The 17,944-nt window shown below is 42.1% G+C and overlaps 1 protein-coding gene across 2 annotated transcripts; it reads right to left on the reverse strand.

Annotated features, from left to right (window-relative positions):
• Positions 1–2,262: 2,262 nt before the first annotated feature.
• Positions 2,263–14,750, reverse strand: LOC109399094 (dynamin-like 120 kDa protein, mitochondrial). 2 transcript variants are annotated; one of them, XM_019671525.3, is made up of 11 exons: positions 14,584–14,750; positions 13,841–14,268; positions 13,647–13,763; positions 13,349–13,393; positions 12,414–13,183; positions 4,981–5,255; positions 4,757–4,918; positions 4,502–4,689; positions 3,847–4,438; positions 2,951–3,240; positions 2,263–2,877 (listed from the first exon to the last, which is right to left on the reverse strand). In XM_019671525.3, exons 1-11 carry the CDS (start codon positions 14,610–14,612, stop codon positions 2,813–2,815), a joined length of 2,961 nt encoding a protein of 986 aa, XP_019527070.3. In that variant the 5' UTR covers positions 14,613–14,750; the 3' UTR covers positions 2,263–2,812. The 2 variants fall into 2 exon arrangements, with proteins under 2 accessions (XP_019527070.3, XP_019527071.3); XM_019671526.3 differs by lacking the exon at positions 13,349–13,393.
• Positions 14,751–17,944: the final 3,194 nt, after the last annotated feature.

Genomic DNA, 17,944 nt, shown 5'->3' on the forward strand with positions numbered 1-17,944 from the left:
GCCTGGAACACATAGCGTCCGTTCCGTCGAGGTTTGCGTTTTTTTGACAGTTTTCCCATGGGAAATGTGTCAAACTACTGTCACGCACACGCAAACGTATGCATTGTGTGGGGCACTTGAGAATATGATATATGAAAAATAAGGTGGCCCACACTAAAAACATAAATTTCGAAAAATGTAAAGTCTTACCTCCTAAATTAGTTGTTTTGGACTCCCAGAAGCTACGTTTAAAATTTCAGCAAAATCGGTTGAGCCTAAAGGGGCGCTCAAAACGCTTGAAGTTTGTATGGGAAAACTTGGCCAAATGTATGCAGAAATTTTAAGTTTTCGAATTTTGCCGCTAGGTGGCGCTGTAAGCGTTCAGTAATCAAACCCTATGGTATGTATTATTGTAGGTGACTATATGCCAAACAACTTTGTCGAAGACCGCAAAGTGACCCAACGCCTCTGAAAAAAGTTATACCCTAGGTAAAGTGAGGATGAACTTTATTATTATTTTTCCAATACATGTAAAGGAATGGCGCAGTATCATAACGTCCGAGGCCATAAAGTCCCAGGACTTTATGGCGCATTTTTCCGGGGCATAACGTCCGAACTTGCAGATACGCCACGAAGTCCAAGGAAAGAAGGCACATAGGATATTATGACGCATCCAAACTTTTGGACGCTATTTCGCAAAAAAACGCGACTTAATGTCCGGGACTGTATGGCCTCGGACGTTGTGACCCGGCCCCAAAGGAATAATATCAATAATGAAATCTCAATACTTTGCCTAGGGTATAACTTTTTTCACAGCCGTCGGATTACTTCGCGGTCTTCAACAAAGTTCTTTGGCATATAGTCACCTACAATAATACCAAAGGGTTTGATTATTGAACGCCTACAGCGCCACCTAGCGGCAAAATTCGAAAACTTAAAATTTCTGCATACATTTGGCCAAGTTTTCCCATACAAACTTCAAGCGTTTTGAGCGCCCTCTTAGGCTCAACCGATTTTGCTGAAATTTTGAACGTAGCTTCTGAGAGTCCAAAACAACTGATTAAGGAGGTAAGACTTTACATTTTTCGAAATTTTTGTTTTTCATATAAGTGTGGGCCACCCTAATGAAAAACTTGTGCGGCTAGACCAGTTCTGCAAGAAAGTCACGGAAAAACCGCTATTTTTTGAGTATTTAAGGTAAATGTCACGGACTACCTTTGAAAAATGCCAAATGATATTCACCGTGAATATCATTTGCATTTTTCGTGACATTTACCTTAAATATTCGAAAAATGTCGTTTTTTCCGTGACTTTCTGAACTGGTCTAGCCGCACAAGTTTTTCATATATCATATTCTCAGGTTCAGCTTCTAAAATGAGCTGTAGGTGATTGAATTTAGATATGACGAAATTAATTTTTCAGCACTGCCTGACACCATATACAATATGGGTATATTTGATATGGGGAAGAAATCTGGTCTGGGCTCCAAAAATGACAAACGGAGTATCCAAGATGGTGGTCTAAAATCCAAGATGGCAGCTCAAAGCTAAAAATGACTTCTGTTTAATGGAGTTTTAGGCTCAAAACCATGCAATATGGGTATATCTGGTATTGGGACGAAGTCTGGAGTGCAAAAATGAAGATTAAAGTATCCAAGATGGCGACCGAAATATCCAAGATGGCGTCTCAAAATTGAAGATGGCGGCATAAACTTCAAGATGGCAGCTGTTTAATTAAGTTTTAGGCTCTAAAACCGTTCAATATGGGTATATTTGGTATGGGGAAGACAACCGGAGATCAAAAATAGCTACCAGAATATCCAAGAAGGCGTCTCAACATTTAAAATGGCGGCTGTTTAATGGAGTTTTGGGCTCAAAATAGCGACCAGAATTTCCAAGCTGTCGAACTTTGATCCTAAATGGCGGCTTAAACTTCAAGATTGCGACTCAAAGATCAAAAACCAGATAAACGATATGATCTCTGCCATGAAATTGATTTCTGTTAAACGTATGAAAGTGCGATATTCATCAACATGTAACTTGAGTTGTGTTGAAATGTGTTTTCGAAGGCACGAGAAAGGCGCCATCACCGCTAGGTGGATTAATTAAGGTTTTTTTTATTATGACTACGCATTCCCACGGGAAGTTGGCCTGCCGTTCTTAAACTTAGTGTACATACATTGATCACTTCACAGTTAATGAAAAGGTTTTTGCTGGACAGGTAAAGGGCAATCGGTTTGGTAGATCGGATCTAATAAAAAACATCTGCGGTACACAGTACACGTTCGACTCAATGCAGATTTTATTCCAATTCAGCCTATCTTCGGTTTGAAATACCTCGCTCATAACGTTAGCTTAAATCACAAGACAAAATTATACAATCTAATCAGGAGTCTGATTTATGTCTAATAGGGTTATACTGCTGCACATCAAGGTAAAACCAACTAGAAGATAAAATTCAACACAAATTGGTACGTTACGGAAGCAAAAGTTCGAAAGCAATTTGGAGCTACTAGAACAATAATAAATAGCTTGGGCTGGAATCGCTTGCGGTTGTTGTGCTCGCAGTAATGAACATTATCGAGTAAAGGAAGGGGGATGCATGTTGACGTTGATGATCTAATTAAGTAGGTGTTTAGGAGAATTTTTGCCACGATGAAACATGAAGGGATACTTTGGAAGGTACTTTGTTTCCTAACAAATGGTTTGCTTTTCCTCGTGTTTAAATGACGAATGCTTCTGAAGCAGTGTGTTATGTGTTCTGTTTTCCGGATATCCGTCTCCACGATGGACTAGATGCAGTATTTACGGTTTGGCCTTCGCGTGCTACAACCTTACTTTTCCTGGTTTAACGCATTGATAAACTCTTCCAGTTTCTCCTGAATATGTCGTACTCGAACTGGGGAAAAAATAACAAACAGAGTTAGAACGTGAACTCTAAGCTATCCCAGTGGACCCATAAGGCTACTCACTCAATTCCTCCGCCAGCGTAACACGCTTTCCGGTTAGCAGTTGTTGTTTCTTCTCGTCGTCTTCGCCGTACTCGTCCAGCACTTCTTTGATTTCTTTGTCCAGTCGGCGGGCTTCTCGGTTGATGACCTGCTGCCGCAGGGCGTTGGCAGTCACTTTGATCACCTGCTGGATGCGCCAAAACAGCACCACGTCGCTGCAGTTTATTTCACAGTCGGAACCCTGCTGGGTGTACAGGTAGTACGCTTTACGGCAGTCGTACGCCCGGTTGAGGGCTTGCTTGAGGAAGTGTCTACGATGGGAGATACATATTTATGTGATTTTCAACAGTGGAGATTGAGCTTGCGATTGACCATGCAATTTTTGGGATGCTTAAGGAAGTTGTTAAATCATTCTTTCAAAAGTTACACCCTAGATTTACTCAAATGTTTTTCTGGGAATTGTCTATGGTTTCTTATATATCCGAGTACTTACTGCATTCGATTAACGCGCGAATCTAGGTTTTTTTTTTAAAGTTTGGATGATTGAAAGGTGGAAGCAATAATACAGTGAACACTGTGAGTTCACATACAGTTCACAACAAGAGGCATGACAACATCATCCGTAAGGCGTATAAAAGGAAAGTGCTAACCCCCTTTATTGTTATTTTGGATGGAGTTGAGATGATCAAAAGGTGGAAACAATGCTACAGCGAACAGTTATTTAAAGTTCACACACAGTTCCCAACAAGAGACATAGCTGCAGCACCCGTAAGGCGGATAAAAGGGAAGTGCCAAATCCCTTTCATTATCATTCTTTTCAAATCAATAGATATTTGTAATAGTCCTATTGTCATTTACCTAGTTCCAGTGACTAGAATTCCCGACATTTTCCCGGTTTCCCGAAATTCCCAACTTACCTTCTATAGATCGGATACCACGTCTCACGGATGTAATCCGTTTCCACCTCCACGTTGTTGCGTTGCAGATTTTTCCGCACCGTCGTCAGCTCGTCGTAGCTTAGCGTAGGCGAATGTTTTGCGTCACTGCCAAGAATCTTGTCCAATTCACTTTTAACGTGTTTTCGTTTGTTCTGATCTTCGGTGGAGGAACGCCAATGGAGCCACTTTTGCGTCGTTGACGGTCCAAACATTTCACTAATGGTTTGCTCCGTGTGCTGGAGCTTCTCTTTGACGGAGCTCTCGAAGAATCGCACCGCTTGGTCCCATTCGTTCTTATCGTGCACGCTTCGGTCCTCGAGAGTGTTCAGTTGAATCACTCGCAGCATGTCGATAGCTTTGTCTTCCCACGAATGGCGACGAATTGCTTCGTCGATGACGGCGCTCTTCAGATTGTCGTACAGATCGTCGTGGTCGGGAGTCTTCCGTGCCACCTCCATCAGATGCTGGAACTCTTTCTGCAGGGCTTCCCATCCGGCTTCGACCGATTTGGCGGGAAGGGCTTGCTCGGCCCACTGGCGCAGCTTGATGTCCACCATGGTGTTGAAGGAATCTGGCCATAGGAAATAGAATCGTTATGTCTCACTTATTGTAGTACAACCCAACCAATACTCACTCGTGGAACCGGACTGCGCCGCTGGTAGATACACGTTCTCAAACACATAATTAGACAGCTTTTCCCAAAGTTTGTCGTTGAGTAGTTCCTCCCACTTTTTGGCCGATACCTGCGAAAGGTTCACCACTTCGTCCAGCACTTCACCCTTGGCTTTCTCGAAGAGCTCATCCCTACCGGATTCACGCAACCTGTGTAAGACACGAACAAAAATTATAACTAAGCAAATCATTCTAATCAATTGATGAAGAAACCAACCTAGGGAAATTGTTTTTCCATTCCGTCTCCAGGTTGAACCGGGTAGCTTTGAATGCGTCGGCTTGTTGTTCGATAGTTTCCCGTACCATCTTCCAGAACCTATCGGCCACAGCAAGACTCAGGTTGCGCGTTGTGACCTGATGGGACATGGTGACGCCACTTCTGAAAATAACACATTACTATCACCAAGATTTTCAACAATCATAAACTTTAAAGCAACCTACTGGAACAATTTCGAGTTCTTGAAGAACTTCTCCTCGTACTCGCGGATGGTTTCGATCGAGTCGTCCTTCCGACCGCGACCGGTAACGACGGCAAAGTAGCCGAGGGCCTTCATCGGGAACAACTTGCCGGACAGGATTTTCCGGATCCGGTTCGGGTCAGCCAAATCTTCGGCCATGTCGACCTTGGTCAGCACGAATATGGTGCGCTTACCCAGCGGATCACATTGCGATACCAAATCGGTTACGTTACTGCGTTCGGCATCGACGGAACCATCCTGAAAAAAATATGAATTTATACCTTTAGACCTGGCATGGCAGAAGACCTGAGAACTGAGAGAAATTGGAGAAACGTCGTTTTTTTACGAGTTCTTTAGACATTTCGTCAAAAATTTACTCGTAGGGGGCAGGGGGTCGAAAAATGTCGATTGTAGCATTACGTAATAAATGGATGCTGCCTAATATGCATTCCTCGGAAACTTTTAGCACAGAACTGTCAAATCGTGTGGAAAAATCACGAAATGCGTTAACCCCTTCCCGCCCACGACTTCTTACAAAGTTTGCTTTGTATAAAAAGTACTCGATCGAATATTCTTAATAATCACTACAATTTATCGAAATCGCAAAAAAAGTGTTTAATTGTTTATCAATAGTTATTGATTGTTTATCAATAGTTTTACTATTCAACCAATAATAAGAGTGTACAAGTACTCTAATAAGTTTAGTTCCTCTTCCCAAACGCTCTTATAGCCTAGCAATAATATCCGCAATGTCATCCGCAAAGCAGGAAAATTGGCCAGATTTCGTAAAGATCGTACCCCGGCTGTTGAGCCTTGCTCGTCGCATAACACCTTCCATGGCAATGTTGAATAGTAGGCACCTTGTCGTAGTGCCCGTCGAGATTCGAATGAACTGGATAGTTCACCCGAAATCCTTACGCTTTTCTTAGGCTGTTCTGCACATCCATCGTCCATCGTTGATCTTACACTGAGGATACTGCAACTCCGAAAATCATACGAATCAACTATGATTTTTTGCCACAAGAATTTCTCGCGAAAATCATAGTTACGAACTATGATTTTGGATTCAAAGCGCCAACTGTTATTGGCATACTGTTACTGTATAAATTTCATAACACTCACGTATGAAGACCATACCGATAACGTATAAAATCTGAAATTATGTCGTATGACTATCATACATGCTTTTATGAAATATTTTGCACAAATTAAAAAAAATCGCAACCTGGAATCGAACCAGCAACGTCAAGGTTGGCGAGTGCGTGCTTTACTCATACGCCTATCGATGCTTCGGAAGTAGAAGTTGTTAGAAGCCAATAAAAGGTTTTGTTGTTTTTAGCAATGATGTTTCATAACACATCTTATGATTTTCATACGATGCTTCTTATGAGATTTTTCATACGATAAGTTCGTTTTTCAATGTATGAAAAGCATACGAGAACTATGAAATGATGAAAAAAATAAAAATAACTGATTCATAAGATGCAAACTATGAAAAGCATACGAACAGTATCCTCAGTGTATCAGTCTGGTAAGCTTCCCGGGAAATTGTTCTCGTCCATAATTTTCCATAGCTCTGTGTGGAACAGGTGGTGCGTTGGGACCTGGATTCATGGCATTTCTGGAGGTTTTGCCGTACGGTGAAGATCTGGTCCGTTGTCGACCGGCCGTCGATGAAACCGGCTTGGTGGCTTCCCACGAACTTATTTACTTTAGGTGAAAGACGACGGAAGATGATCTGGAATAGCACGTTGTAGGCAGCATTCAAAATGCTGATTGCTCGAAAGTTCTCACACATTAACTTGTCGTCTTTCTTGTGGATGGGACAGATTATTGCTTCCTTCCTCTTTTCCGATAGCTGTTCGGTTTCTCAGATCTTGACTACTAACCGGTGCTGACAGGTGGCCAACCTTTCCGGGTCCATTTGGATGAGTTCTGCTGCGATACCGTCCTTACCAACCGCTTTGTTGTTTTTCAAGGTGTCTACTCATAACTCAAAATAAAATTCCTTAAGTTTTCCAGGTTTTTCTTGATGAAATTTTGGAAGTTTTGAATTATAAACTTAAATAAATTATAAAACAACCCAAATTTTCTAAAAATTATAAAGGGTGACTTAGGGTATATCGGCAGGTTTGTTCTCTTCGTCATGAGGGATTTATGCCGGCCAAATTGCCTGAAACTTGATCATATTCAGCTTGGTTGGGAAGATTTAAAAAAAAAACCATGACGAAGAGAACAAAACTGACGAAAATACGTAAGTTCCCCTACTCATCAAAAATTCTCAGATTTCTGAGCATAATTCCTGAAATTTCTTCCAAAGTTTCTTCCTGGCTCTCCGCAAGATTCTTTCACACGAGATATCTGTTTGAGTACGTCCCGATATTTCTTGCAAAGGTTTTCCGATATACTGCTAGAGATTCTCGCTGGATTCCTCCTGAAGATCCATCCAAAACTATTCAAAGTTTCTCCAAGAATGTCATTGGTTGAACCTCGTAGTCATGCGGTTAGAGTCCGGGTGGATGAGGGTTCGATTCCCGCTCCGAGCGATGAAATTTTTCACGAGAATAGCTTCAATCGGTACAGCCGCCGGCTGACGCCAGAGTCTAGGTCTGTTTTAGTGGTTTTCCAGGACAGCTACCCATAAACTATTGGACTTTTCCGATAGTTTTCCGATATTCCTCTTGTTTTCCTCGCGGAACTTCGCCCGCAGCTGCTTTCAGGATTCCATGAGGTTTTCAGAATTCCTCCTAGGATGTCTTTAATATTTCTTCTCGGGATTACTATTACCTAGAATTTTTTTTCGAGATGTCGAGATTTTTTCAATAACACTTTGCGGAGTTTCTCACAAGATTTTATTTGAATTCCCTCGAATATTTCTCCATGAATTTCCTATAAGGTATTTTGTAAGGTTGAGACATTCTGAGGAAAACCCGTAGAAGAATCCCTGCAATTACTTTGGGAGAAATCCCTAAAGGAGTATCCAGAATCTCGGGACAATTTCTGGTAAAGATTCCGGGAAGAATTTTGAGAATAATGCACAGAATATCTGTAAAAACTCTCAGGTGGATCACTGCAAGAAATCCGGTACAACTACAAGAAACAGCCTGGCTTTGAAAGAATGCAAGAGAACAATTCAATGAGAAATATCAGCAATAACTCCTGTGGAAATCCCAGAAGGCACTCTGGAAAAAAATCTTAGGAGAAAATCCAGGGTAAATTAAGAAAAACTCTGAGAGACATCTCATGACCAACATCGGAAGGAATGTTCTGAGAGAAGTTCCAGGAGATACTCCGAGAAAAATCTCAGGTAAAACTTCAAAATAAAATAAACTTTTAACAAATTCCTGTAGGAGACTAGGGAGAAATCTCGAAGAAAGCCCAAAGCAATGGTTTGAAAATATCACAGGAAAAAATGAAAGAAATCTCTTGAGGAACTCTTGCAGTAAATTCGTGAAAACTCCTTCAGAAACCCTTGGAGGAACTTTAGTAGAAACCCCAGGTATAACTCCTTCAGCAACTCTGAAAGACATTCTGTGAAGATCCTCTGGGGAAGTCCCAAGAAGAACACCGGAAAGAATCCGGTAAAATTTCCGTGAGGAGTGCCGAAAGTAATTCCACGATTTATCCTGACAGATATTCTTATAGAGTATTCGGGATAAATTCTGGTGGAAATCCTACGAAGATTTCTTTGAGCAAAACACTGGAGGAACTCTGGGAAGAAATAGCATCCCCGTGAAAAACTCCAGGAGAAATCGGTTGGAATTTAGGAATCCTGGAAGGAATCCGGAAGTATACCTTTTCGGAAAAAAAATCAAAAAGGAATACCAAGAAAAATAGCGTCAAAAATGCGGAAGGAATTTTATAAGAAATCCTGGGAGACATTCCAGGAGGTATTTTTAAAGAAGTTCCAGAAATAAATTCTGACGAAATTTCTGAAAGAAATCCTTGTAGCTTAATTTCTATATAGATTTTTACTACCATGTTCATACGACCCAATGTTTTTTTTTTATTGGAGTAAAACTTCCCTGAGTGTTCCAGGTTTTTCCCTGTTAAATAAAATTCCCTGAGGATCCCTAGTTTTCCAGGTTTTTCCAGGTAGAACACACTCAGATTTGATTACCGAAGTCGTTAAAAAATTACTGGGTTTTTGAACAGCAGAGTAAAGACGGTAAACGATTGTGAGTACCGAAAAGTCGGTAACACTTAAAATTTCGATCTGTCAAACAAATACTGAAGTAGTCAGTAATATCTGATAGTGATACACATGTTACTGTCTTTTTCGGTACTCTAAAATTTTATTTGATTGGTCTTGCTGAGTTTTTCAGTTCCGGAAAATATTTTGTTCCCTCCCGGTCTGTCCTACTTTCGATGCATTTTGCATTTCAGTCTAGGTGCTTCCGATCCATGTGCCCCTGCCGACCGCTTTTGAAAGTATTGAAAATACAATTTGCTGTGTTACTTGCACTAACAAAGTCCCTGAAGATTTGTCTAGCGAATAAGGCCATTCTAGTTCTCTGGTGCAGTAGATTTCCGAATACATACTAAACAAGCGGCAAGGGCACAGGAATCGGTGTTGGAAATGTTAAATCATGCAGTGAAGACAGTTTTACGGCGATAGCTCTGATGATCAAAGCTTTTTTTCTTTTTTGACAGCTAGGAGCACGCGCGGATTACTGTTTACATTTTACTTTAACGAAAACTCAGTAAAAACGAACCAGTGCTGAAAAGTCAGTACTGTTTTTTACTGATTTTTGGCTGAACTCAGTAAATCTTCAATTTTGCTGAACTCTCGGCACAAACTGTAACCGTATTCAGTAAAATGTCAAAAAATATTACTGAACATCAGTAACGTTGCATGAATATGCCGAAAACTCAATAATTTTTGTATTTTACGGTTCAAAAACCGTAAAATAAATTACCGAACAGAGAAATCGAAAATGAGTGTGATAGACACCCTGTTTTTGAGCTGGTGGATGGCATCCTTAACTTCCCTCAGCGTGGGAGTTGATTCGTTCTCGTCCTCTGTTGCACCAACATATTCATTTCCTCCGTTGTCTTGGTCCCCCGTATCTACTTTCTCTTCAACATTCAGGTGCTCGTTGAAGTGCTGTTTCCACCTTTCGATCATCTCACATTTCTCCGTCAGGAGGCTCCCGTTCTTATCCCTGCAGATTTCGGCTTCCGGCACGAAGCATTTGCGAGATGCGTTGAGCTTCTGGTAGAACTTACGTGTTTCTTGTGAACGGCACAGCAATTCCATTTACTCGCACTCCGCTTCTTCCAGGCGGTGCTTTTTCTCCCGGAAGAGACGGGTCTGCTGCTTATGCTTCTGTCTGTATCGCTCCACATTCTGTCGGGTTCCATGCTGCAACATTCTCAACACTCCTCGTCGAACCAATCGTTTCGTCGACTCCGTTCTACGTCCCCGATAGTGCTCTCGGCTGCGTTGTTGATGGCTGCTTTGGCTTTTACTCCAGCAGTCCTCTAGAGGGGCCACATCAAGCACACCCTCATCCGGCAACGCAGCCTCGAGATTCTGCGCGTATGCGGTAGAGACATCCGGTTGCTTCAGTCGCTCTAGAGTAGATCGTACCGGGGCGGCCGCCGGTACTGTACATTGTTAATAACGGTTTTGGGCGCAGTCTAAACATTCACCAGGTAGTGATCAGAGTCGATATTGGCGCCAAGATAGGTCCTGACGTCGATAATGTCGGAGAAGTGCCGTCCATCAATCAGAACGTGGTCGATTTGCGATTCCGTTTGTTGTGGTGTTCTCCAGGTGTAACGATATGGGAGGCTGTGTTGGAAGAAGGTGCTACGAATGGTTTGGTTATGTTCTTGGAGGCGGTGAAATCAATGAGGCGTAGGCTATGTTCGTTCGTCAGCTGGTGGGCGCTAAGCTTCTCAAACCGTCGGTCTAAATTCCTGCTTCTGGCCTACCTGAGCGTCTCTCCTTTTTATTTACACTGCGAGTACTTCATTTGAGTGGAGATTTCTTACCTCGATGTACGAGTATTCGCAGAAAGAGCACAATTATTTCATGATTTTCACGATTAAAGCTGTAATGCATGCATAAATACGGTGTAATTAAAGCAAGCATTACTCTGTATGCACTGTAGGGCACTGCATTGTTATGATTTTGTATGGGATTTTGACGTTTCTTGGCCTTGTTGTTTACAAAATTTCTGTAAGAGTGAATGAGAAGGAGAGAATGTCATGCAGTGCCCTGTTGAAGTTGAATTAAAGCGGCGAAGGGCACTAACTGAAGTTACTTTCAATTGCGCTTTATTGGAGCCGTTCATTCACAGAATGAACACAAAAGCCTACATCTTGCTTTAGTGTTCTACGAGCAGTTCCACAGTTATTGACTGAGAGCCTCCTCTGCATGTTCTTCTGCCAATGACCTTTTTACTTTTGTATATCGTGTGGCAGGCACGAACATACTCTATGCCCAAGGAAGTCAAACAAACGTCCACTATGAAAAGTTCCTGGACCTACCGAGAACCAGCCACTCTGAGCAGGATCATCATGCTGAATATCCATGCCTTTACAGCTGTGGCTATATAAGCCTCTTGAAGTCCTAATAGGGTGGGGCGGGGCAAGATGGGTCGCGGGGCAAGATGGGTCAGTGCCATTTTCGGGCGCATTACTCATGTTTTGATTATGTTAATAATTTTGATAGATGACCAGCATGAATATACAAAAGTTTGGGGCATTGATTGAAAAAATATTCACTCTCATTGGAAATAAAAAATAAAATGGTTTTTAGCCATTTTTCTTATGCGATACATTCCATATAATCTCCATATAAACGGCCGCGGGGCAAGATGGGTCACCTTCAATTTTGAACGTATTTTTGGAGCATTCAAAAGTTATTTATTTTTTATTACAAGACTATCTCATAAATGACTTCAATCAAGCGGAATGAACCATAAAAATTATAACATAAAATTATGATATTTTTTTTAATGAAAACATCGCTTTTCAAGTCGCCTCAGGACCACTCTAATCGTAAAGTTTTTTTATATTCCAAATAAATTTATAAAATGTTTACTAGTAGCTCTTGTTTACTCAGTATGGATATGGAGCATATATGAATGCGGAACAAATCTTATATTTTGACGTTTTTCGTTGAGAAAATGTGAATTATTTAAAAGGTGACCCATCTTGCCCCGCTCTTTTTTCACGGCGCAAAATCGATCATTTTTTAAAACTGCTTGTTTAACATCATATTTTGTATTTAATGAACTTTTTTATCGACTTTTAGCATAGCTAACTAGTGTATTAAAGAGTAGCGGACGAATGCAAACCAATCCGATTTGTATTTACAAAGTTATGGTGACCCATCCTTAGGCGACCCATCTTGCCCCGCCACACCCTACATATATTAAAAAATGTCCCCAGACCCCAACATACCTGAATGCACAAAATGATCGCGTTCGGGTTGCTCATGTAGTGTTCTGTCATGTGCTTGATCGAGTCTTTGGTGTCTGCGGCCATGTCCACCGTCTGCGTCGAAATAATACCCGGCAGGTCGACCAGGACCATCCGCTGCAGGCCGGGCCCCTTCACGGTCATAGAAATCACGTCCATACTGACGGTCTTGCCACCGCGCACGGAATTCCTCATCCGGATTTCCACGTCCCGTCGCAAATCGGCCAGATCGCTTTCCCTCGTGAGATCGTACTCGCGATCCGAGTCTCGGAACTGCGCCACATGGTAAGGGCCTTCCGATAGCGTCACCTTAACCGGCGCTCTGGTCATCATTTCTCCGCTGCCTCGGGGGAAAATACGCGCTTGTGCGATAGCCTCCAGAACGGAGGTCTTTCCGCTGCTCTGATCGCCCACGACTACAACCCGCGGCAGATGATCCGCCGTGCTGTAGCTCGTGTCGTACCCGGACAACTCGTCCAACACTTCCGAGTACATGTCGATGAGCGATTTCTTGATGCGCTTCTTCTGCGGCTGCTTGCGATTAGTCTTCAGGATCAGATACTGCTGACGAAGATCGCGGTTCTCCTTTTCGAGCTTCTCGATCTCGCGCTGGTATTTCAGCTGCACGTTCATGATTTCCGTTTGAAGTGCGTCCACCTGCGACTGAAGTGTTTCCACACGCCTTCGGCTTTCCTCTGCCGACAAGCTTTTAGCATTCACCGTATTCTTGCTGCGAAGTTCTTCTTTGGTAGCTAGAAGGCGAAAACGAACAGAGAGTTAATGCAAGGTGAGAGTGATTGTTAGCCACTTTCTTTTGGATTCAAGAATGACTAAATCACTACAGGATAGAGAAAGATGGACAGATGGTCTTAAGAGGACAGTGAATTTAGTGCGCGATGGTTTTTTGTATGCATTACCTCCGTATAGATCTGATATGAGTTCAGATAGATTCTGGAAGGAACCTAGAGACCGAAAGAAAAGAAATAAAAGTTGGATTTTGGTTAAATATGCTGCGTGCGTCTCGTCGTGGCTAGGCTTCGTGGATGGTTGCAAAGAATCGATTTTCACATTGTTAGCAAAGTGTTCAGCAGAAGCAACTAAATTGGTTCGTTTAATCATTCTTGAATGGCCCAAAACCCCAACCAGCAACGACGATACTAACGATACTATAGCATTTATCAGTGTTTCTATGGATAATGTGTAAACGACACTTACTTTCAATTTGAGGGTTCTGTTGAGTTTCGGCTGCTTCAATGGCATTGTCCAGACGTTTGTCGAACCACTCTCGCCATTCGTTTATCTTATTCTCACTAAGCTGTTTCAAGCGAGGGTCTGAAAGCAAATAGATGTTAGTTAACTGTTGTACTATACTACTTCTAACTAAGTCTATGACACCACTAAGATCTTACCGATTTCGATGGAGTCCTTTACCGAATCCTTCACAGCCAGTAGACTTTTGGTAAACTGTCCCCATTTCTCGTTATCGGGCAGCACTTCTTCTAGCCACTTCATATCCGGCAGTCCATCCTTCCACTCCTCGTAGCGTTTGTTTAGTGTGACCCCACCGCCAATGGCACCGCCGAGCACCAGATAGCGCAACTTCAGCACTCCACGCAAGACGCGACCGACCAGCATCCCGTAGCCTCGCGATGACTGGTAGTACTGGTAGCCTCCAAACTTCGGTCCTCGCAGGAACTCCTGGTAGTAGAAATTCTGACGCCGCTGGCCACTGCCAGCACCACCGCCCCCACCATTGCCATTGTACGTGAATCCAGAGAAGTTCACACGACTGAGAGCATACACCGTTGGGCGGATGTGTTTGAACCGAGGGTCAATGCTGAAATCGTAAATGTTTGAAACAATCATCAAAAACAAAACACCACTTTCCCTGCGTAACAAAAAGCGTCACCCCGGCGCTGCTTTCTCCTTCACCCCCAATGACACCCCTTATCGCACCCACGAACAAAGATAAAGCGAGGAAAAAATCAATAAACTTTTTACATAACATCATCTGATTTTCACCGATCGCTTTATGTGCTGTTCTGGTTGCAACCCGCAAGAGCGGATGACGATCATCATCACTTTTTCTTCGCCGTGACGACCAAACCCAACTTTTCTGTACACTTTTCCCAGCGCTAATCGCCCATCTTACCTGGCTTTTCCACGCAGTAGTTGTGCCATTGTTGTTCCGGTAGGGTTTCCTGTACGGTTTGCACTAGTAGGACATTATTTTACAGCGGAAAATTGGAAAAATTCGACACCACATTCACCGAACGATGTCGCAAAATTTCACCTCGAGCACTGACAGGACGGACGAACGACAGCGCCGCGAGTGAAAACCGCGGCTCGTGACGCAATGATGCAGAGGCGGCTGTCTAGCTGTGGGGGCAGAGGAAGTGAATCACGCAGGAGTAACATTTCAATAGGCCCTATCTGCATTTGAGAGGCTCTCGTTGTTCACTTTCTCTTATAATAATACAATTCGACACCAACATTTCAAAAGGGCGTAACTGCTTTTGGATTCATCACCTTCTTTTAAAGCTTTGGATCATGTGTTATGATTTCCATGTTTTTCACAACAAGTACCAGATGGGAAAAACTCTCCTCTTTCCGACAACCACGGTGGTTTGAGTGTAAGGGAGGCAGTACGACCTACAGCTTTGAAAGAAGGTATTACTTCCAAATGCAGTTACGCCCTTTTGTAAAAGTAAAAATCAAAAGACGATTGTTTTGACCATCGTTCAATGCAAGAAGACAATCATAATACAAATATAGCGCATTTAGTTCACCACTGGACTATCGCACTAGTTTTCACGAGTGCGAAAACGCTAATAAAAGTGCGCGATTGCATCAAATCAACTTGGTGTCTTCAGAGCACTTGTTCACCATAGATTGAAGAAATAGTGCGCCGAAGACATCAACCTGATTTGATGCAATCGCGCACTTTTATTTACGTTTTCGCACTTATGAAGTCGCAGTTCGCAGTCCAGTGGTGAACTAAATGCGGTATAAACAGCTGAGATATATTAATGAAAGAGAGGGAAATCAAAGAGAGCCTCTCTTCTACAGATAGGACCTTTAGACATGTTTGGCCTGATTTCTCTCAAGATTTCTCTAATGCCGTTTTTCTTTTTGAACCTGGGTTATGGAACTGGATTGGCGGAAAATGTCTAGATTGAGTTTAAATAAGGGCGAAAGTAACATGAGAGAGTTCCCTTCATCGACTCTCTCTTCTGCAAATTAAAGTGACAAGATGCAAATTCAATCGAACTTTTTTACACTTCAAGCACAGACAAACAGACGTACCACTCTGATATTTTGCATCGTACACCGATTTAACGGTCTATTTGAAAATTTGATAGTTGGCCAACTGACCACCCGTGGCGCTCGCATCGTTTTTGCTCGAGTTTGACGTTTGCCCACTACCGCCACCTAGTTGATGGTCGGCCATGCTCAGTCCTTTTAGCATTGGGCGAACATGTTTCCGTGACTATGATTTGATTCGAAAAATGTTCGAAGTGTTACGTCTGTTTGTCTGTGCTTCAAGCATAACTTTTCAATCCGACGTAACTCGAGAATGTAAACAAATCCGGGTTAACTGCTGCATGCATGATTCATAAAGCAAATTGAAGAATCCACATCACTGTTTGATGATTTATTGCTTAATTTGTTTAACTAAGCATATTATTCGAAACGACGTATCTAACTATTTTGATGTTTACAACTTTACTGATAGATACACCGTTTTGATATATGAGAAAACCAAACGACGTATCTAGCCAAAATCAAAAGTAACAGATACACCAAACTGGCACCATACAAAAGCGACGTATCTGGCATGACGTATCTCGAACCAACCCGGTGTATGTGTATTTTTGTCAAAATTCATTGTGAAAATGATATGGTATGAGTAGGTTTTAGTCCTTACGTAGTGCGTGCAATATCCCTGGTGATGTTAAGCACGAAAAAACTTATGAAAAGTCTTTTTATAAAAAACTATTTTAGTGAAATGGTCGTCAACATTGACCATGAATTTACTCAGATCAGTGAAAAAGTTAGATACGTCGATTTGAAAAATTATGCTTGACTTAGACGCTAGATTGCATCGCAACCTAGCGATTTATGACCAAAAAGTTCAACCATACTTGCATCTTGTCACTTTAATTTGAATAAGAGAGAGTCGATGAAGAGAACTCTCTCATGTTAAGCCTGGAACACATAGCGTCCGTTCCGTCGAGGTTTGCGTTTTTTTGACAGTTTTCCCATGGGAAATGTGTCAAACTACTGTCACGCACACGCAAACGTATGCATTGTGTGGGGCACTTTACTTTCGCCCTTATTTAAACTCAATCTAGATTAGACACTATAGATTCCATAGACTCGCGGAGACATCAAAGTCCAAATTAAGTCGTCGCACTCGGGCTCAGACTGCACTCAAATTAATTGACTGATAAAATCCATGTGCAAAAACCACATAGATTGCTGGCGGAGTCAGTTTATGTGCGAGTAATAGAAATTATTAATAACACTTTTAACATATATTATGAATAGAATACATCCAAAGTGTAGCAGCATAAAAAGTAATAGCTTAGCACAGACGCAATTTCAAAACAAACTTGAACGTAAAAAACAAAATGGTGTGCGCAAGAGATGAGCATTTTCAGTAGAAAATTTGTTGAATTAGGCGGAGAATTAATGGAAATTGCAAAGTAAGTAATTCTCGTTTCATTATAAGCTACCGAGCTAACTCTCACGCAGTTGATTTCTTTTGCAGAGTTAGTTTGGCAGATATAGCATCGGTCATTTATGACGAGCGGCGATCGCGTTGATCATTTGTGGGCATCCGGATCCAGCATGCAATTTCAACCGAGACGAGTTGTGTGACCGGATAGACCGGATATCAGCCCCGGAACAGCAGAAAAGGAACCGAACGGATCTATGGTGCCAGCTCTACCGGATGATATAACCGCTTCTCATCAACCACTCAACAACAGCAGCAGCGGGGGGTTCATTCTGGATCATCGTCACCGTCACGAGCGGGCCGAGCAATGAACACAAAATCAGCCACACAAGTTTCCGGTGCTGCAGCAGCAGTCTCGCGATACACTGTAGGACAATAAATTCCTCTGTAATTTCTATTTTGAAACCAATCCCGTCTGTAATTAATTTCATTATTTCTGTTAATTTCAACCATGAAAAAACCCTGAGCAAAACGTTTGAAAATTAACAGATTGGTTATTGCAAAGCAAAAGCGCTGCACATAGAATCTATCATGACCGAATCGACAAAGTTTTGATAGCGGCGCACATATTTTTCAAGTGTTAAAGCTACTGGTCACAATCCAAGTGCAGAACTTTTAAATTCAATGTGCTATTTTTTCTGAGTGTGGGTACCAACTCTAGTACTGCATTCGGTCCCCGGTACCCAAGTTTGACATTTAACTGAATAGTCTATTTTATGAGGCTAGTCAAACGACAGAACTCCGCGCTCTGATGTTTACGTTTTCAATCATC

This window comes from Aedes albopictus, chromosome 3 (genome assembly GCF_035046485.1).
Source record: "Aedes albopictus strain Foshan chromosome 3, AalbF5, whole genome shotgun sequence".
NCBI classification, from domain to species: domain Eukaryota; kingdom Metazoa; phylum Arthropoda; class Insecta; order Diptera; family Culicidae; genus Aedes; species Aedes albopictus.